General features: G+C 32.9%; 1 protein-coding gene across 2 annotated transcripts in view; it reads right to left on the minus strand.

Moving 5' to 3' along the window:
• Positions 1–495: 495 nt before the first annotated feature.
• Positions 496–23,112, minus strand: part of LOC148951663 (tubulin beta-1 chain-like) — a 51,756-nt gene continuing 29,139 nt past the window's right edge. The window contains exons 5-9 of one of the 2 annotated variants that reach the window (XM_089091254.1): positions 19,991–20,158; positions 8,613–8,798; positions 4,883–5,022; positions 3,204–3,465; positions 496–733 (exon numbers count right to left, since the gene is read on the minus strand). In XM_089091254.1, the coding sequence (XP_088947380.1) occupies positions 665–733; positions 3,204–3,465; positions 4,883–5,022; positions 8,613–8,798; positions 19,991–20,158 (825 nt within the window). In that variant the 3' untranslated portion in view covers positions 496–664. Of the gene's footprint in view, positions 734–3,203; positions 3,466–4,882; positions 5,023–8,612; positions 8,799–19,990; positions 20,159–22,183; positions 22,352–23,112 lie in introns of both variants that reach the window. The other variant, XM_089091253.1, reaches the window with a different exon arrangement.

Below are 23,112 nucleotides of genomic sequence, written 5' to 3' on the forward strand. Positions count from 1 at the left end.
TTGTATATATTATATATTTTATTTTAATCTATTTTCATTATTTTTATATTTTTAGTTTGTTTTTTTTTACGTTGAAGACGCCTTCCTATATATGGGCGAAATATTCGTTGGGTTTTAGTTGTTTATTGCCGTTTTATTTACTGGCCATAGGCCGTTTGTCAGCAGGTATTTGAGAAACTAAGACAAATTTATCCTCTGCCCCCTCCCCGCTATCAATTACTCTTTTTCATAGCAATACCCATGCAAATGAAGCTAACAGGTCATAGCAATGAGCTTAATATTGGAAACGAATAACTTCGCTTAACTTTTCGCTAGTCCTCTTCTACAGCATATTTTTTAGGTCTACATTATGGTGTAGAGCGAGTAAGAAAAACTTACGATGGTGGAAACTGGCGCCGAACGGTTCGACAAAAAACACCAATGCCATCTAGTGCTTGGCGTCTCATGTCATTTTTTTATGAAGTAGAAATCCCTCAAGGAAACAATCAAGAGGCATTTAAAGGAGTAAACGTTTTATTAAAAGCCGTCTGAAAATACTGGAACTTTACAACAAAATGAAATTTCGCATTAGTCAAACTGCTTCTTTTTCTTAACAAGTTAGCTAGAAAAAAAGAAGAATGTAAAAATCCATGATTTATAAAAGAAAATTGAAGACATTAATAGTTTACTCCTGTTCAATTTCTTGATCGACGCCGTCTTCGTCCGCATACTCTTCGTCATCAGCAGTGGCTTCCTAAGATAAAAATAAGAAAACATTAACAAGTTTATATGGTAAACAAAAACCAAGTCCAGTTATCGTTACCCCTTGCACCCCCTACTACCAAAGAAATCCACGGATTTAGATGTAAAATATTATAATTGAAGGGAAAATTACATCATTTCGTCACCCACCTTGCTTATTTCTTTTTTCTTTACTCTAATTGAACCAAAAATCCTTGTTTAAAGTTACAGACATTTTCGAATCCTAGTTGTTATGAAATCGGATTCAAAGACGAATTCTGAGGATTCTAAAATTTTCTAAATGATTTTAGACTGAATTTTCGGTTTGTTAGTAAATAAACCTGATCTTTGGCGGAAAACAAAGATATGATCTTGATAGAAAACAAAGATAGTATCCAAGATAGGTGATGAATTTTCTACAAAAGTTTACAATTCAGAACGTAAAATATTCAGCTAATATAAAATTTCAAGTTAAAGACAATGCAACATCACTTTATTAAAAAGGAAAAGCATTCATTTATATTCAATTTATCCAAAGAGTGGCGAAATTCAGGTAATAAAATAATCTACAAAAAATTCTATGTCGTTTTTCCTGGCCAAATCTACTTTTGAAAAATTCAATATTAGAACTTCAAAGCATAATCCCCTAGAGTAAAATTCATTTAAATGTTGCTTAATGTATTTAAAACTACGCATTGTATTGTTCATTTCTTCCTTCCTTTTCCCGGAAACGGACCAGAATTTTTTTTTGTCATTGATCAGTTTGAAAACTGCATCAGTAGTTCCTTAGGCCAAGAGGAACCTTATGCGCAAAAGACTTCCGGGGTGGCTACCCCGTAAGTCTTTTGCACATAAGGCCCCCCCCCAAAAAAAAACAACACAAACAAAAGGCCAAAAAAGTGCAAAAATTTACTTTTGTGATCAGATCGAAATTCATACCACTAAGTCCTTAGGCTAAGAGAATCCCAATGCAGAAAAAAGTACCCGAAAAACAGCCCCAACAAAGCGTCAGAAAAAATTCCGGTTACTTCTCATCGAAGGGTGGAAACTAAAGCTTGGGAGGAGACTAATCTGAAGATCGGATGAAGTAATACTATAGACTTATCGAATATGACTGACCAATCACTAAAAATACCTTGGGAACTTAAATATCTTTTATCGCCATATCAATTCTATCAATATAAAAGTGAGCTGAACTGATACGAGATTAAATTTTAAAAAGATAAGTTTTTTTTAATGATTGTAAAAACCGACATTAAAACTTAAAACAGATGAATTATCCAACGAGGGGGCTCTCCCCTCCCACTAACCATCCGCTCTTTACTCCGATTCTATACGAGTGCTTTACTGAAAATATTTAAGAGTACAGCAAATATAGCCAGTCAATAATAAAACGTATCTTTACCGATTGTCTTTTCAATACATTTAAACCGTAAATTTGATAAATTTAAAGCAAATACGCGTCATTAAACTCCTCTATTCTTGACGTACTATGATTTTTTCTTCGAATCCCTTTGCCTTAGTACTAGAACATTCGTTTTGAAGTACTGGAAAGCAAAAATCGAACAAGCATAAAAAGTGGGGGTTCGCAGTCCCCCTCATGCATAGGATAAGTTCTGCTTAGTTTAGGTTAAAGTGTCATTCTTTTACTTTCACCAGAAAACAATCTTCATTTTTCTACGGGATATCAAATATTACCTACATCTATCTCAAATATGAGAAGTGCTTTCACCCCCTCAACCTCACCCTTTAACACTAAAATATATCTTCTGTATAACAAAGCTTTCAAAAAAAAGGGGTTTCAGGCCCATCTCTTCACAATTAAGTTCAACTTTTTATTAAAATGCTTCAATACCTAGAATTAACTTTTCTACTAATAAGCATTGTCTCCGCAACTGGGGACAAGTTCTCAACCCCTCAGTACTCCTATCATACGCATCATTTTTTTTTAGATATCCGTGTGCATTTGTTTTATTTCTTTTTTCATGATAAAAGAGACAACGAGTTCCACTTCCCAGTCTACCTCCAGTAACTCCAGCTGAAAGCAAATCAATGCACTGGCTGGTAGTTAGTTCTTGCATGCTTTTCGATTTTAAAATTTGGCGCTCAAAAGTAAAACTAAGTATCAAAATGGAGTATGATGCTCAGTTAGTCATTCCAAAGAACTAAGAACTAAAAACGGCATTTGACAGAACGGTTTATAAGTGCAAAGCAAAACCGAGGTTTTACAAGCGAAAGGCTTATTAGTAAAACCGAGGATTTAATTTTGACAGAACGGCGAAAACGAACGCAGCAATTATAAGGTGCTTAACATGGGGCTGCTCATATTCATAAATTATTTTCTTCTACCCCGTCTTGATTTTTTTTAATTCACCGGCTCATATTTTAAGCAGATTTTACTTTCCGATTTTGTCACACATTTTCAGGTCGTATTTTGCATGCATCGACAGCCTTACCTCAAATTCATTGAACCAAAACCTTACCTGGTACTGTTGATATTCAGACACTAGATCGTTCATGTTACTCTCAGCTTCTGTGAATTCCATTTCGTCCATACCCTCTCCAGTATACCAGTGAAGGAAAGCTTTTCTTCTGAACATAGCAGTAAACTGTTCAGAGATCCGTTTGAAAATCTCTTGGATGGCAGTGGAATTACCAATAAATGTGGCAGACATTTTCAAACCGCGGGGTGGAATGTCACATACAGCTGTTTTCACGTTGTTGGGAATCCATTCAACAAAGTAGCTACACAAATTAATAAATTAATTAATGACATCACATATGGTTGTTTTTATGTTCTTGAGAAACACTTCAGCGAAGTGATAACATTTAACAAATTACAAATACAGTATATAAACATCAAAAATGCTTTCATGCTGTTTTGGATTCAACAAATTAGCAACAAAAACTAATTATGCCAAACAATTGATATTCCATTAATAATCTCACACAGACCTATTTCTTATTGCTAGGAATCCATTCCACGAAGTAGCAAAAAAGTAATTAATAATGCCACACAACTATTTTCAAGTTGTTGGCTATCCATTCAACAAAGCAACTACAAAAATGTAGATTTAAAAATTTAGCACGCATTACGTTAGACATGGTGAAAGGGGGGTTATCACGCAGTCAAATTTTAACTGTTAAATGACTGCTACAATATTAAAATTCTTTGTTCATTACACTCGCGATAGATTTTTGTAATACTTTTTAGCGGCTTTCTATCGAATCAAAAGATTTATCCAGTTTTATCAGTACAGAATACAGGTACATCTGCCTCAAATTTGGCAAAAACAAAAACTCCCCTGTTTTTGCGTGACTACTTTCCTCAGATTTCTTGTTTAAAAAAACACGATTCTTTTGATTTCAGCAGTTGATTTCAGCAGTTTAATATTTTAAACTGAATCAACGTGAAAATAATGATAAAAATATCTATATAAAATCGAAAGCTATGAAAATACATAAAATGGGCATGCTGAATGGAATGAAGTAAGAATGTTATTATATTTTGGTTAGTTCACAAAGGCAATTCTATTTCATTATAACCATAGAGAAACAAGGTATCTCAGAATTCGATATTCATTAGATACTAAAAAAAGAAATAAAAAGGCGAATATGAATCAGATAAGCCCATATAAATTAAAATAAGCAATTGCGCAGTACACTTTGGAAAAGGTAATTAGTTTTGACGTATAAAATTAAGAATAAAACAACGAGGGGTATATATTAAAATAAAATAAAAAATAAATAAAAAAAGACAAAAAAATAAGCAGCATACACGTCCATTATCAAAAAAGAAGAACGGAACCACAGGCTCATTCAAACCACATTCCAAACAAGTACTTCTATATTCAGAAGGTTTTACAATAAAATCGTCACATGAATTCCATTTGGCAGCGAGTTCCTTTTCATTTTATTTAAATGAATTTGTCCCCTATTTTGTGTTACGTAGTCACGATGTTTATTGAAAAGTTAAATCACTAATATATAAACGACAAATATTGTGGCACGAAAACAATCACTTCATATAATTTGAGAGAAAGAATTATGCTCAAGAAGTCATGTATTGAGCCTCACGCACCTGATTAGACCCTACTCGCCTAAAGTTTTAGCGAATGTGCACCATTACCCTTAACCTTTCCCCCCAATAAAGTTAACTTACCTGGAATTTTTGTTTTGAATATTCAACATTTGCTCATCCACTTCCTTCATAGACATACGTCCTCTGAAGATAGCTGCCACTGTTAAGTAGCGGCCATGTCGTGGGTCACAGGCAGCCATCATGTTCTTGGCATCAAACATCTAATCACAAAATAAAATCATATTATGATTGTACATGAACATTTGTTTGTACAAGTTTAGCTCGTAAATGTATTAGTTTGTTCTGGTGTTAACCGTCGTCCTAATTTGCTTTGTGTTAAGTTTGCGCGGACTTGGAAGACACAGACAAATGGTGCTAGTAACACAAGTAGAATACCGTTCTGCTATTTCGAATTCATCTTAGTGTTTAACCAGTACCCGGTTACAGGTTCAGAACACAGATTATCTATTAGATTTCACCAGATATCTCACTCCTAGCAAAATACATGGGCAGATGTGTTCCTAAATTAAATTGTCTATCTAACAAAACTCGCCCGCTCGCGCCATGTCATTGGATAATACTCAACCTGCACTTGGATTGGATTATGTTCTGCCCTTGCAATGTCATTGGATGTCGTCAACCATTAGGAAGCCAAATCATCTGATCGGAAACTTGCAAAAATACTGAAGTGAGAAATCTGCGTAAGCATCAATAATTTGTGTTCAGAATGGCTTTTGGTTTAGAAAAAGATTGCGTGGTTGCTTCTAACTGTCTTGTAACTACTAACAAGGAGACTATTAAAGGAGAGGAAGGTGTGGACTCTTTTGATTTGTTTTTTACGGCGAGCTAAAATCTACTCTCCGAAATGCGCTTTTAAGGGTGACCGGATCGTTATCGCAGCAAAGTGGGTAAGAAACTCTCCTCCAGGTTTATGGGGGGTAAATTTATGGAACTTTCCTGTAACACATAAAACTGGAATACTCATTCAGGACCTGTTGTCACCAAAAATAATGGGCCTAGAAAAATTTTACAAGTGTTTTGGAAAAATGATAATGTCAAGCCTATCAATCACTTTGGTGCTAAAACCTCAGAAAATTAAAACAATAATTGATTATATTGTATGAAGTAAAGCTCATCTCTTGTTTTTATAGGTCGCTGTGACAGAAATCTGCTTGGTAAGTCCTGGTCCTGTGCTATATTCTGTCAGTGTTAACCATCGTCCCTATTAACAGTGTTGACGATATGTATTTGCACCAATGTAGAACAGTGTTACCACATGCAAGACAACACAGGACGGCCGAGTAGGTTAAAATTCGTCGACAACGCCATTTGGCAAGAGATAATGTGCTGAAGGTGCAAGTTAACAAATATTCATACAAAAAATGTGCTGATTTGAAAGCCAACGCAAGTTTATATTAGACTTTCCTAAGCTACAAGTGTCTGTGAGAGCGATAGAAAGAGAGAAAGAAACTAAGAAAGAGAAAGAACGAGAATCCATGAGCGATTTCCAACTCCTTTGGGAATTTTTTACAGCAAATGCTTTGAATAAATAGGAAAAAATTCCATGAACAATAGCGAACGAATTAGAAACTTAAAACAGGCAGAAACAGCTGAGATGAAATGTCAAACCCAAAACAAACATAAATTTGCTACGAATAATAAAAAATCAAGGCTAAATAACCTGAATTCACAACGAACAATAAAACCTAAAAAAATTACCCCCCCCCCTCCGAACAAAAGGGCTAGTGCTAGTACAATAAAATAAGCAAGTCACATGTTTCGTGTAAATAAAGGTGAAAAGATATTATAATACTGTAGTATAAATGATAAACACCAGGAAACTTGGGCAATTGAGTTATAGCTGAGTATAAACTTTGGCAGTTGAGACGGAGAGGAGGCGGATTATACCTAAGATAATCCCCGCTAATCCCCTTTATAAGATATAAAGACTACCTAGCATTGTTCGGTTGAAATGGAAAATTGTCTATTCCTTTATAATTGTTTACTCTGTTTTTACACAATTTCGGCTTAAGTAGCAGATGTGTTTTTATTTTTCTAAAATAATACAGAAAAATTAAGTATTAATTATTTCTTAATACATCGAGACAGCGTTTTTCAAATAACGATAAGGTATTCTATGTCAAGCTACTTAATAATAGATATCCATGTATTGCTTAACTGATAAAGAAAGATATTTTTTATTTTGAATAATTTCCGACGATTTCTTGTTCCAATACTTTTTCAAATGCTTCTATGAAAACCTTTGACAATTTGGAATCAATTAACCTGCTAATTACATATTTACACCCACCATATAATCAAGTGCTCTCCTGTCTATTCATTCATCTGTCTACACTTCTAGCAGTATCTTACAGCACAGTGACGATGGAACTTCATTAGAAATGAAGTCTCAATTGAAGTTATTCTCTGGCAATGATCGACAGTGATTTCTTCACAATTCAAATCCGAAGGCTATGGGCCATTGCGAGTGGAGGGGGGATAATCAAAGACCCAATTTTTTAGCTAATTTCCTTCCATTTTTAACAATTCTATCAAATTCTGTTCTCTTAAACATAATTTAAAATTTAAGTTTTTTCAATAAAAATTTAGCAGGAATCGTTTTTTTCTCTCGTACAATGAGTTTTTTCCACAGGACATAAGTGAACACAGACACAAACAATGTTACCCTGGCTTGAGGAAGAAAAGGGCAAGAGAGGGGGGGGGGCAGCTATCACTTACTTTCAACCCTTAAAGAAGGCAAGAGGACTTTCGATTGCATATCGAACGAGCTCTTTCCAACTATATCTGACCAAACCTTCCACAAGAAGTGACTAAGAAACTACATCAGAGGCATCACTCTTTACTTGGTCATCGCTATTGCGGTGGCTCTGATTGGTAAAAAAAAAAAAAAAAAAAAAAAAAAAACAAACTAGAACATATCTTAGACATGCCTAAGTAAAAAACAATGTTGGCTACAATGTATTATTTTAGTTTTCTTTGGTTTCTTGGTCTTAGACCAGGGCACTTCGTATCGAAGGAGTTGTCGTAGAAACTTCGAAAAAGGCTTATACGAATGGAAATTGGAGTGGCCTGTGCCCTTTTTAATAGTCGAAAGTGATTGGAAGGCAACTAACATCCCTTCCACACCCACCATTGCCCCAAACACATCCAATCAAAATTTTGAGATAGCCATTTTGTTCAAAATAGTTAAAAGGTCTGGAAATTATATCTAAGAGGATGACACTCCCCCACAGCCTTCAGGGTAAGGGTTACAAGTTATGCCCTGGGTGCATATAAGTTTTTATTGAAAGCTTTGTCGTAGAAACTTGAAAAAGGGCTAATTCGATTGGAAATTCAAAGGGCTAGTGCCCTTTTTAATTGTCGAAAGTGATCTGAGGGCAACTAACCCAGAGACTTTACTTTGCACTTTACTGAAAAAATATTAATGTTTTTACATTTATAATTTTAATAAATAAAATAATATAAACATTTTGAGTACTAAATATCAGTATATGCATAATAAACTGACAATGCACATTCATTTGTATTTTTTTCAGTAAAGTTCAAATCATGTTCTGGCCTTCGGAAGGCATAGGGGTTTTGAGCCCTACTCATGTTAATTTCTGCTCGTTTTGGGTTTCATTTATTTATCGCTGCTGATCTGAGGTGGTTTCACGCTTGGTAGATTATTTTATTTTTGCTAATTTTTGGTTTAATGGAGTTCTTTACTTTTCTTTGAAAAACTTATTTTGCGGAAAAAGTTTTTTTTAATTATTCAATAAGAGAAGGAAAGAGAAATGGAAAAGCTTACCTGCTGTGTTAGCTCAGGTACGGACAAAGCTCTGTACTGTTGAGAGCCACGAGCTGTTAGAGGGGCAAAACCAGGCATAAAGAAATGAAGACGAGGGAATGGAACCATGTTAACAGCCAATTTGCGAAGATCAGCGTTCAATTGACCAGGAAATCGAAGACACGTGGTGATGCCAGACATAGTAATCTAAGTAAAGAAAATGATAATCGCCACGAGGAAATTAAATAAAAAAACATGCATGTTTTAAAAGACATTTAAAACAGGTTTTAAAACAGACTTTGTATATATTGCAGCTATTGGAAGAAACGTACTTAATTTTGACCTAGGCTAATTATTCCGTTATCAACTAAGGTTTTACTTTGCTATTCCATAATTTGTGTACATTTTTTAGGTCATTGAGTTGTAATTATGAATGAAGTTTGCATAACGAAATTTATAAGAATATTTATTGATTTGGGTTTTTTATTTAATAAAATTCAAAGTTTAATTAAATAAAAATCTTTTTGTAGTTTTAGTAAAACCCCTGTTCAACAGCGTTATTATCATAGCTGATAGAGGAGCTATATAATTAATTTATGTAATGTGAAACAAAGTTTGTTTTACAAAATTTGTAAAAGTTTTTCCCACTATCATCAAGGGGAAAAAAAAACCTTGTGCATTATTTATATTCACGAGCAATGGCGAAGACTATATACAGCATTGATTAGCATTCCAATTGACAAAGAAATAGAAGACATGCAGTAATATCAAACATGAACATCTAAGAAAAACTTAGTAATCATTAAAACAGAAGCTTACTTTGTTTGTTCTTCATATTCTCCAAATTTTAAGAGAATTAAGTTTGAGCTAATTGACTTCCCCTTTTTAAAGCCTGTTATGATAATAATTTTAATCAAGCTAAACTGAAGATTTAAAATCCCAGATATCGGAGGTGCATGACGCAATAGTGCAAGAATTCGTTTGAATTTCAATCTCATTAACATAAAACCTTCATTTGAAACTATATGTAAACGTTCTAGTCCTTAGTTCTATATGTAAATGTACAAGCATACAGTCCAGTACGTAAACATGGTTATATTTTACCGTTATGATGTTATTTATCAGTTTGCATACAAAACTGCACTTTTTCGTTAAAAATACGATTTTGTTTAAATTAAAAGAAGCACACTGAATCAGTCAATGAAGTCAGTCAAAAATGGCGTCATCTTCTTGAGCCATTAAATAGCTCACTAAGATGTTCTAGTGCCCTGCTATCTGCGGATTAAGAATATTGAAACAAAAGAAAAAGATGCTTTCGATGCAGAATACCGTGATTGCAGCCACTTTTCTTGTTTTGTGCTTCAATCTGATACCATTTTTAGAGGTTTTAGTTTATTTTTATTTTGTTAATCTTACTAGGTTGCAGCTACCTCTACATTTATCTCTGATTTATTAAATAAGAGAAAGAACTACTTTAAAAATATAGGGAAAAATGAAGCATTAATACTGTATTGATTTTAACTGAGAAACTGATAGACATTGAAACTGTGGAATCATCACAAAAAGGAAATGGGTTTCTAAGGAAACAGAACACAATCCAACAAATTCTGTAGCACTTCCTTCTATCTTATTGAAATTAACCTTTATTTACTAATGACAAAAACCGACATTACAGCCAGAACTATTCCTGCGCAATATTAATAGGTTTCAATTTTAGATTGAAATATTTTTATTTAACATAGCTTTTTAAATTTTATATAAATAAAACGTCAAGCTCACTATTCAGCTGATAGCTGTCCGAATCTTTCCTTGCGTCGATTAAACTCCTCCCAACGACGCTTCATACTTAATAAATTCGAAGATAGAACTATCTAACAGTAGAAACGTTTGAATTAATAAACCCAATTCTTTTATAATAAATGTAGTTCTTCTACATTTTTTTTTTCAAACCTTTAAGTTTTTTCTCTTCATTAATATATTTCTTTAAACAATCCATTATTTTTAGTTCTTTGCCAACTACTTCTCCTCTTCAGTCCTTTATCACCCACAGAGATCAGGTTCTAGTCCCGTTCCAAAGACGTTCAGTTAAAACCTGGCTTTTCCTTCTGATAGATGTCCTGATAATAAATAAAAGGGAGTTTTTCAGCACCCCTTTATACCAAGCAGTAGTCAGGTCTTAAAAATAAATAAAAAACCACGATTTGCGAGATTTTTCAGCACCCCTTTATACCAAGGAGTAAAGTCAGGTCTTAAAAAGATTTTTCAGTACCCCTTTATACCAACCAAGGAGTAAAGTCAGGTCTTAAAAACTAATAAAAAAAAACCACGATTTGCGAGATTTTTCAGCACCCCTTTATACCAAGGAGTAAAGTCAGGTCTTAAAAACTAATAAAAAAACCACGATTTGCGAGATTTTTCAGCACCCCTTTATACCAAGGAGTAGTCAGGTCTTAAAAACAAAAACAAAAAAAAGACCTCGATTTGCGAGATTTTTTAGCACCCCTTTATACCAAGGAGTAGTCAGGTCTTAAAAACAAATAAAAAAAACCACGATTTGCGAGATTTTTCAGTACCTCTTTATACCAACCAAGGAGTAAAGTCAGGTCTTAACAAAAAAAAACACGATTTGCGAGATTTTTCTCTAGTAATTTGTCACGTTTTTCACATACTCCGCCGTTTTTTGGCACTTTTGACGTTGTTAAACCTGAAAACCCCTTTCTTGCTATGGTATCAGATTTATCATCAGTAAAAATGAACATTACAAATCAATAGCTTGCAAAATTACATGTAGAAACAAAAGGTATCTTTTGACTTGTGCGATAAATTTCTTTTGTACGTAAGAACAGTGTAAAATTTTAAAGCATTATTAAGCATAGGCTATCTTTTGATCAACTAACTCGGTCAAACTAACTTTTGATCACTCCGACTAAATTTTCACAAAATTCAGAACATTATGAAAAAAGGACACTTACCTCCAAAACATTAAATAAAAATAAAGCACAAAATACTATACCCATAACCAACAAAATACGAAACGAAAGCCCAATCCTGGTTATTCATTCTATTGACAGATAGATATATTTATAAATAGATATATATTATAGATACATATATATTGAAAATTGAAAACATTTTTTGTTAACCGATATCCTGGCATAGCAATAATTTTTTCCCAATAACCTACTATGCGTACTAACCGTTTATTTGTTAAGCTGAAAAGACCCATTGATAATTGTCCCTTAGATATTAAATAGTAAAAGTTTTACATTCAATTCCGATCAAAACTTACTTGAAACTTTTTAGGGATTCTTATCTATAATTAAACATTTTGAAAAATTTTCTTAGACAGAAACTAATTTTCTCATCATTTTGAATGGTTTTAATCAACACCCATTGATAACTTTAAACGCATAAAAAATATTTCAGGAAAAATAAGATCGTCATTATTAAAAAGATATGTGAATTTCCAAACAAATAAAAGCATCCAGAGTGAATTAACACATTATACTTTCTTAATATGTATGTAATAAGTTGTGAGTATCTTAATATAATATGTATAAGATATATGATAAATATGTGATTATTAAAAAGATATGTGAATTACCAAACAAATAAAATCATCCAGAGTGAACTTTAAACCTATTATTTTCTTAATATCATATATATTATGTACGTATATACAGAAAATTCCAAAGCGTGAGAGGCTGTGTTAAGAAAAAGCAAATAAGTGTAATGATTGCAACTTATATTCTCTTTCTAACTTGAAAATCAACAAAAAGAATACTTGCCCGAAATCGAGGCATCTACGATCCTTGCGCAACACTTAGAGCCCCCCTCCCCAAGCTACTGGTAAAGAGCAAACCCTTAAATTTGCAACACCAGGTAATTTATAGCTACGTTAACTCGATATCAGTTACATCTGATAATTAGCAACATGCTCTGTTTTTATACAACTTATTCTGTAACCAAATATATTTACTATTTTTTGCTACCGGTTTATATGCTTCTACCATATTCATTTACTATTAACATATTTTTTTTCCAGTTTTAAAGTATTTTTACATTCTGTGCACATTCATTCCGATTTGCACATTCTGTTTTCCTGTATTTAGAGGAGCGTAATCTCAGTTTTATCAGGCATTTACTGAAAACTCTTTAGTCCCCTCGAAAAATGCGTACTTTGAATAGTTCATTTCAAATAATTATTCGAAGCAAATAAACAACATTGTCAGATACAGAGCTTTTTAAGCGTTTATTTTCTCTTTTTAAAAACATTTCGATGTGTCTATGGTTAAATATTACATACAGGGATACAAAAATCTTTTGTGCATGCAAATCATTAATTTTAATATTAACTACACAAAAACCAAACTTGGCTAATTTTAGAGGGCTGCAAATCTTTGACCTTATCGGTCTAGAACTATAATTAAAGATCAAATTATTTCACGTAAGGCAAACACTCGTTATCTGAGAATTAATAACTGATTAAAATTATATTTTAAAATCATTTCTGACAAAACTACAAAATTATTCAAAAGAAATTTTGACGTTTTTCATAAATTGAAGGAAGTATTTCTACTTGTAAGATTATCAGTATTTACCAAAACTTAACTAAAATCTTCATCACTGAAACCCCCATTCATAGTCAACTATGACACATGTAGTCAACTAGACACATATAGACAACTTTGAGCCATTTGTGATAAAATGCATTGATCAGTTTACGTTGGAATATTCAGATTGACATTATTATTAATAGTTTAGTAGGTGATTGAAATTTAACAAAAAATAAAATTTATCAAGTAGTTCAAATTCCTAAATTCTTAGCCTGAAATTGTGACTACCGTTAAAGTTTATTATGTGCTTACGGTTTACAGAGTAATCTGAATGTATTGCAGTGGTGGATCTAGAGGGGGAGGGGGCACGTGCCCCCCTAGCTTAGTCTAAAGTAGTGTAATTTACTTAATTAACTCAAGCTTGCTTTAACTAAACTTGCTCCTAACGCAAGTTTATCGAATCAACCTATTTTGCCCCCCCCCCTAAAAAAAATTTTCTGGCTCCGCCCCTGATGTATCGGTCATTAACGTTTATTATGTGCTTAAAATTATAAAAATTATTTGTCAGTTCAGCACTCAAAATTCTTCAGTTGAAATTGAGATTGAAGTTTATTATGATGTTTAATTAAATTTATTATGATTTGCTGAGCAATAAAAGTGCTTTGATCAGAATAGGTCACTAAATGTTTCAGTTGAGTTGTGAATATTATTAGAGCTTATTATGTGCTTAAAGGTTATTGAGGCATATATATATATATATATATATATATATTATAAGCTCATAGCTAACGAGACCCAAACAAGATACAACCCTGTATCTTATTTCGTATAAGAGCTCATTTCTACGACATTTATACAAAATATACGAGTTCATCTATTCTAATCTTTGTAGAATAAACCAATCAATCGAGCCTATTTTGCTTAATAAGATGAGTTATAAATACCCCTTTACCAAAAAATGTGACATTACATCTTTTGAATGATGACAATAAAATATCCTTTCATTAAGATAGTTATGTGCAGTGGCGCCAATTGACGAAAATTTAAAAGGAAGGGATTGTGTATGAGGCAAAATGTATTCATAAAAATCTAGAGAGTGGGAGGGGGGATTTTTAGTTGTTTTTTTCAGCGGGAATACCAAGACATCTTCTATGTAAATCCCCCCCACCCTAATGGAGGGAGCAAATCAAAGAGGGGCACATGCCTCCCCCTCTTCTCTTCCGATTGATATTACTGGTTATCCAGACATTCAAGAAAACAAATAGCAAACGTTAATATTTTTCAAATAATTTGTAAAAAAGACAAAAAAGGAAGCCGTTATTAGCTTAATGTCTGAAGCATTAAGAGATAGGAACTAAATGTCAGCCATGACAAGTTCTCTTATCTCTATAAATTTTTTTTATTAGATTTATGATTAAAATCCGTGACGAATTGCTGATAAGACGATTGTTAAATCGTGAGGAAATATGCAGAAAATATAATTAGAAGATAAGAGAAACAGAAAATTAGGTCAGCGATTTCTCACCACTTTCATTACTAGCGACGATCTAGCATCTTTTCCTACAACACTAAGTATATTACTATATTTATTCCTAAGAAAATAAAGTGACAAGAAAAAATAATAACAATAATGAGATGAAAGAAAATGTTTTCAAGGATGTTTTTTAAGTATAAATTCAGACAACATTTTGTTTCTCTAATCATCACGATTACAGTTAGAACCCTTTAATTAAAACTGTATAACATAAGTCCATTTAAGTACCCGATCTGGATGACAATTACAGATTACAATATATTATGACATATATGTGAAAAGGCCATATCAAATAAAAGTGAAATGTTAATAAGAGTGGGAAAGAAAATACCAGATGATTTGGAGGGTCTACTTTCAGGGCAGTAAGAGGGGACTAAGGGCTTCCAGGGAATATATTAAGGAATATGAAAAAATATCTTCATATCATTGTCAATACTTCATAGATTAAATTTAAGTTTATTATACTTTAACATTTTATTTATTTGATTAAATTTCTTACTTTAATGATTCCATCTAGAACTTAAGTGATCCTTATAATTGTGTTAGACCGAAAATTATAACCATAAATTATTCGTACTTTCTTGTACGGGATAAATTAATGGTATGCAAAAGCAAATATACTCAATTTTTCTATCTGTGTATACTTGTTCTATACATTATTCATACTTTCATATTTTAATTAAAATCTCAGTTATTTGTTTTATACAGTTTCTTCATTTGACCGAATTCCCGACGTCAATTATAAGCTAAAACATGAACATTCTAGAAATTATTCAAGCTATAGACAGAGAAATTATTTGTCGGCGAAACGCATACACTTTACTTACAATATTACAACAACTCCTTTCATGTCTCCACTGCCCCATAAAAACACATTTATTAAAACCCAAATTACAACAATAGTTATAGTAATATTAAATTTACAACATTTAAGGGTCGACATATACAGTCCGTCATATAAATTGTACCAATTTCCCAGTTTCATTTTTGCGCATAGCAACAAAGAGACTGGAAGTAAAGCTCCCATCCTATAAAAATTTAACTTTTCGGATTTAGACTACTTTGTCCTTGTTTAAAATTTTGCGCGCTTGAAAAGCATGGTTATTATTTGAATTTCAACTGATCAGATTTAGGACGCAATTTTGAACAATAGATAATATACCCATGAAAACTATATACCCATTCTATATATAACACTAATTTACGAAGCCAATTCACATCCCACCAATGCGTGAGAATTTTGATTTGAATTATTTTTGACATAGAACAGGAATTCCTTGAATTTTTCATTATGATCCGCTCTCGCGTCACTCCACTTAGCTTAAGGCAGATGCAATGGCGGCTTTAACGCAAAACTCGTTCTCCTTTGGGAGGTTACATAACTTTTTCATAAATTGATGACGGTATGTGAGACTAACTTAAACAAAGGAACCAAAAATTAAAATGGTATTTTTACCCCGCCTCTTCCCTCAGCCCGTTTTATGTCTATTTACACCCGAGAAGCAAGATTTTCCAGGATTTTTCTTTTAGCAGTTCTAAGTTGTAGGGGCAGTATCACATTTTTGAGAGCGTTGCTATGTTGATCCGCGAAAATAAATCGGGAAAAATAATTAGTTAAACTTGGTAACGCCTTTTCGTTCGTAAAAATCCAACCTGGTGATATTAATGTTGTTTCCTTTGACAAAGGAAAAAATTAAGACACCGAATTAATTTTCAGTTACCTTTGGCGAATGCAACGGTGGCTTGAAAATAAAATCTTCCTCTTTTAGACGATTAAAAAGCTTAATAAACGGTTGACTTAAGCGCTTAGAAAACCTAGACTTTAAGCTTTGAGTGTCGAGCCCGCCTGGTTACGAGGACATTGAAACTCATATTCGACAGACTACTGCAAGCCTTTCGTATGATTTACAGAAAGGGAAGCCCAACACCATACCGGTATATATATATATATATATATATATATATATATATATATATATATATATATATATATATATATATATATATATAATTCAAATGGAAACTTCAAGAGATGACGATTTTTGTCTTTGTTTTGGTAAGACTATCGATGACCCCTGAAGCAAAAGGAATCTTCCCTAGACTACTGAACTTCTGAAGTATCAAAACAGTTTTATTCTCTGCTTTACCAAGTGTTTAATTTGTCAGCCTTTGAGCAGCTTAAAATCGATCATTTAATGATAAATATTCAATCCATTTCTACTCCATTTTTTATCATCTTTGTATGCTTACTCTCATAAATGTATAGTATCAGTCTCTTTATGAATTTTAGCCTACATAGAATTTTTTAATTTGACCGCTTTTAGGTATTTTTCTTAGAGACGCAACTTGCTTTCTCCAAATAGGTTCAAATTGGTTTATTTTCCGACGGAAACAAAATCAATAACATTCTATTCGCATAACGACAAGTCAACGGAAACTTCTCTAGACCGGCAACAGTCACCGATCAATTGGAGAACAGGGAAATGCCAGCCAGACTAGGTTAGGTACTAGGTTTTGGAAAAAACTCATCGAGAGCACCAAATTGCCGATACTAGAAGTAATGGATTGGGGAAAGGAAGTGGGCGTGTCCTCTGGTGAGGCATCCATTGAAACGCCATTTATCGGCCCACTTATTTTATTGAGGGAGAGGAGGACTGACATTGCCCCCGGGCAGTGAAAAATCTACCCATACATCTGCATGCTAGAGCATGTAGCTATCAGCAAACTCACGTATACCGACAGCTAATTTAAATATTTCAATTTTGAAAAAAAGAAGACTGATCGAATTCTTTTCTATATCTTTTTGCAAAAATCACAATGGAAAATTATTCTTATACTTTTCTCTTTACATAAGGAGAGGGGCATTGGAGTAGCAAATCCACCCGTCATTCGCAGTAAGGGGATCGATTTGAGAACAGAAACTTGTCGCAGACCAAAAACCGACATAAATTGGCCACTATTTTCCGTTTCTGAAAGGAGAAAGCCCCTGATTTGCATTTTGAAAAGCTCTAAGAAGTACCCTTCAAATCTAAAATCCATCAGAGAACTTGAAGTGACGCCTAAAGCTAAATTTTAAACGATTATCAGAAATAATTACTCAAAAGTATTTTCAACGACACCATGCTCCAATCCAAGGGCTTTGTTTAAGAAAAAGCAGAAAATTAGGTCTTAAGCCTTTCTTATGAAGTTTCTTTTTTTTTTAACAATAACAAAATTAAATAACCAACAAAAATGATTATGAGATTCGCACACAAAGTTTATTGCAAGAATTTATTGTCTATTGAATGTTCCGCCGTGGTACGCCATTTCTCATTGGATCCGACTTAAGGATCAGTTACCCATCGAATTTTTTAGTTTCCACTATCACTCGATCCTCGTAACAACAAAAATTAGGGAATAGCAAATACGACTTGGCTTTAGTGCTTTATATAGATCTAATCTAAGCGTTTGCTTTCCTTCAAATATTTAAATACGTTGCTACATATTGTTCTCGGCCATATAAATTTTTTAATTTATATAGGAAATATGAATTTATATAGGAACCATAGTGTATATTAAATATATATTTGCACATAAGGGGGGGGGTAAACCATAGTATATATTAAATAAGTGACCTAACCTAAGCACCTTTCCCCCCTTAAACCCCAACAAACAATCGTTTAAATATTGTAATTCATTGAGAAACCACGGCTTTGCAGTGATTTATGTACAGCGGTCTCTTGAGAATAACCTGTTTGACGGCTTTTTCATGACTGGTTTCCTTGTACAATATATAAAAGTGTCCATATAACGCACCAGTCCCGAAAAGTTTTCCCTTTTAGTATTTTTTCAAAGCAGGTTAAAAAAACGCTCTTATAGAAACTTTGACCCTTTTACATTCAGGCGACGTTTGTCCCAAATAAAGTGTGTAATTCTATTTCGAAAGATCTTCCGATTTGTAAAATCTCGGCCATATAATTTTTTTAATTTATATAGGAAATATAAATTTAATTGTTTGAATAAATATATTAAAACAAAAGTAAAGTTAGTTTAACTTAACACTGTGGTTCTATTTTTATACATACGGTAGGAACTCTGAGTAAGAAATCCGAAATTTGGTTGTTAAACTGAAGGCTAAATTGAAAGCACAGTTGCAAATGGATACCTAATGTTAATTATTTAAATTTTTTGCAATTTAAGCTTATTTGATAGAATTTTGTAAATAGCAAATGTAGCCAAAATTGTTTTTAATGATGTTAAAATAAGCCGAACTGAATTTTATTTTTCGGAGAAAAGATATAAAACGTACAAACCAGGTGTTTTTTGGTATTATTGGAAGAGAAAGGATGTTGTATAATATATTAGCCACCGTAGGCGGTTGTAATACAAATATTAAATTAAATATTAAATTGTATTAAATATTAAATACAAATAATAAATATTAAACAACATTTAGACACTTGTCTAATTCCCAAGCGTTTCTTCTACTCAGATGAAATGGACCTTGAAAGGAGGCCAGCAGATTAAGATCTACTGATTTCAAAATAAACATATGAGCTTTATATTTTTGTTTAACAGCCCTTGAGTTATGTTCGACAGCTTTTTCTTTTGGGTAAGACGTAATTAGAACGAGGAAAAGGCACGCTACGAGTTTTTACAAGGCATCTTAAAATATGTTCTTATTTACATAAGCTATTACCAAACACAAGAAATCGTATCGATTTCTCGATCGTATCGATCGAAGTTCAATTGATCAAAGAAATTTGAAATTATTGTTGTTGATATCTGACCCCACAATTAAAGAGACCAGAAAAAACGAAGAAGAACCCATGGAAAAATCGAGGGTGTAGTATCATTAACAATTTCCTTTTTGTATTTGTTAACTTTAGTCGCATCGAATTTTTCTGTTACATTCAAATTTTTTTTTTTTAATATATAACTTTTTATATCGATATAATTTTTTAACCTGCGATTTGTAATGAATTTATTTCTACATATAATTGTTTATTTTATATACAAAACAATTTGTTATTAAACAAGTTCTAATAAGTGATTAATTTTGGTTCGCCAACAGCTCTTTATGAGAAAACTTCGATTGATTATTATAATTATTATCCTTATTTGCAATCCAGCCCTGCAATAAGGAGAAAAATAACAATGTTTTATTAGTTTTGATAATCAAGTGTTAAATCTTTCATGATCTCACGAAACATGCCCTTCAAATTTAGATTTTTAACAAATGACGAAATTAAATACCAATATTAACGTAGCATTATCAACCTATTTTTTTTTATATCCACCGAAATAGCATGCTATGTCTGCAGACTTACTGAAACTAGATGGTTCAAATCCATATAGGTTGGGTTTGAGAGCTTCAAAGTGCGGAAGCAAATATCGTAGAGGGCCTCATTGTCAATACAGAATGTTTCGTCGGTATTTTCTACCAGCTGATGGACGGACAGGGTAGCATTGTAAGGTTCTACAACTACTTCAGATACCTACAAAACACCATGCAATTGGCTAAAAATCAAAGAAAGCAAGCGGGGTAGGTGGTAGAACCCTTAATGAAAATTGAACAACCAATTTATACATTGCAAATTCGGAAAAAAAATTTAATAAATGTTGCCAATTTATAGGTCCGATGAGCTAAATAATATATTATAAGTCGTCAGTTTTCTAAAAGAGTACCGTAAAGCTAGCTGCCCACAGACAGCGAACTTTTTCGGAGACGAGTTCGTGAGTTCGCATCACAACAGCAAATTCGCGTGGTATGCCTCACAGAACGCGAAATTTCAAATATGATTTCTAAAGCACAGAAACAAAAGATTTGTGGATTGTTACTGCTTTTGTCTTTAAGACGTCGGAGAGATAAGCTGAAACGATCATCCACATTTTCCTTGTTCATTTTCTTGTTTGTAGAAATTTATTGTATTTCGTCTTGCAAATATCTATCGTCCGAATAAAATTCGACTCGGAATTGAAAGCTGCGAACTGCGAATTTTGGACGTTCAAAGCTGAAAATATTCACCTGACGACGACGAATTCGTCTAGCGTCAGCGAGTTCGCTTTCTGTGGGCGCCTAGCTTAAGTCTTATCATTGCCATTATTCTATTGACTATGAAATAAACTAGAAAGCCCAGCTCCCCATAAAAAAGAAAAAAAATTGACAAAACAGAATGGACAGTATTTGGATATACAATTCTTTACTATTTTTGTCTAACTGGTAAAAATATTCCTCAGATTAGAAATGAGCAAGAATTTGAGAGACGTCTAATAATAGAGAATTATTACATGAATCAAAAGCCAATATATACGTACTTGCTTAGAGCACTTGTAAGAACATGGCTACCTCTTCAGTTTTTTTTTATTATTTTTTTTTTTTTACGAAATAATCGCTGATTTAGCTCAACAACCTAATTTGTATTGCAGTATTCTAGTTGACTGAGTATACTTTCTTAAACTTTGTTAGATATACTGTGTAATGGTTACAAAAATGAAGTATAATCAATTTCTCCCGAACAGCTTGGGGATGGATTTGGGAACTTTAGGTGGGTGCTGAGGGACTTTTAAATTTTGGGGAGTAAAATGAACGAACAATTTTTTAGTCACAAAATTTAATCAAGTAGTCCCTCTTTTTCTCTACGATACCACCAATAACAATATCAAATAGTGGTACAAACCTATCAATATAATAATTGAAGTATAACTGATTTGTATTCCATGATTCATTTTTAAATTTCTCATAAAACCGGAAAAGAAACCTATTGCAGCTTGATACGAGAAAGGTTTATAAAATCCAAGTTTAACTAGTAATTAAAATAAATATTGTTATTTAAGAGATAATCGTTCACGATTATAAAAAAATCAGTTATCTAAAATTATTAAAACGTTGCGGTATCAGGAACTGGAAAATAAAAAAAAGATGAAAAAATTCCAAATTGGACTGTAACTAACAATAAAAAAGGTGGATATATTCTTTCATCATCATCATCATCATCATAAATATGTTAATGAGTTTCTATAACCTACCCTCTTGCCTAGTGTATGTTGAGTATTTTCCATCCCTCAAGTTTTTCTTAGCATGTTAAAGTTTTTTATTTATTAGAGTATTTGTTTTAATTCTCAAGTTTACTTGGGCCTTCCTAATCCATCGTAAAAAAATTCAACTCAAGTCTCAAGTAATGTTTTTCTCTTTTCTAAATGAAACTGAAAATTGCAATTGCTTCTTAAATTTTATAGATGTCTTTATTTAGAAGCTTTTAGCTCGACTCTCATTCATTTCTTTTTCACATATATTTTTTTCCTTTTTTAAATAAAAAAAACTACAACAATTCTTCAGTCAACATAATACTGCAATATTTTGAAAATAGGGTATTTAGAGCGACCGAGTACATAGAGCGAACACAAGACAGGAAGTTCAATTTTCAACAAGGATTCCAAAATAAAACTAAAAGCACAACGTCGCAAACTACCAACCAGTAAATACTAGCAAAGGTACATGTAAGTATAGTATCCCCACTTACTGAGACGAGATGATTTAAATCACCGTACGTTGGTGACGTTAATTTTAAAGTTCTGAAACAAATATCATACAACGCTTCATTGTCGATACAGAACGTTTCGTCGGTGTTTTCAACCAATTGATGAACTGATAAAGTCGCGTTGTATGGCTCAACTACTGTGTCTGATACCTAAAGTCAAAAAACTATTAATTCAAAATCCTAGGTAATTTAAATCCAACAATTAATCATAGCAATAAATAATATGTAGGTTATAAAACTAAATCTAACAAACTAACAACAAGTATTTATCACAGCACTGGCTGGACGAAAAATAAAACTCGTATCCCAAAATAAATTCCCTCCTGTCGCATAAAACCATTTATCAATAAAAGAAAGTCCATAAAAATGGGGACGGGGGCTATTACATAATTTTCCAGGGGGACTCCCTTCCTCTATTCAGGTATAATCCTGAAGGATAAATATTGAGGCTAATACACGAACATCCGCTTAAAATCATTGGTTGGTTTATGCCTTGGTGTACCGATATTCTGGAAAGATCATAAGAGAAAAAAGCTAGAATAAAATTTTTACTAAAAACAACCCTGTAACAGGGGGCAGCAAAACGGCAGGGGAGCAGGGGCGCAGCTGGGGGGGGGGAGAAACCACCCAAGTTCCACACCGATGCCATGGTATTTAGCTCATATTTTTAGTTTAATTTAGCGTATGTGCCACAGCATTTGTCGGTACACTGGACGATTTTGTTGGCACATTCTTTATAGCACCCTCTCCACCAAACTGGGCCCCTGTATAGGAGATACCAAAATCATTTCTAAATACATGACGAATTTTCCTGTCTATTTTTTTGCAACAAAACTAATAACGAAGTTGAAAATTTTTTATTTTAACAAAACCTACATTTTTAATTATGCAACGTTACCAACTTAGCACTC

This window comes from Artemia sp. Qi Xiang Cuo, chromosome 6, assembly GCF_049724085.1.
Source record: "Artemia sp. Qi Xiang Cuo chromosome 6, ASM4972408v1, whole genome shotgun sequence".
Classification (NCBI taxonomy): Eukaryota; Metazoa; Arthropoda; class Branchiopoda; order Anostraca; family Artemiidae; genus Artemia; species Artemia sp. Qi Xiang Cuo.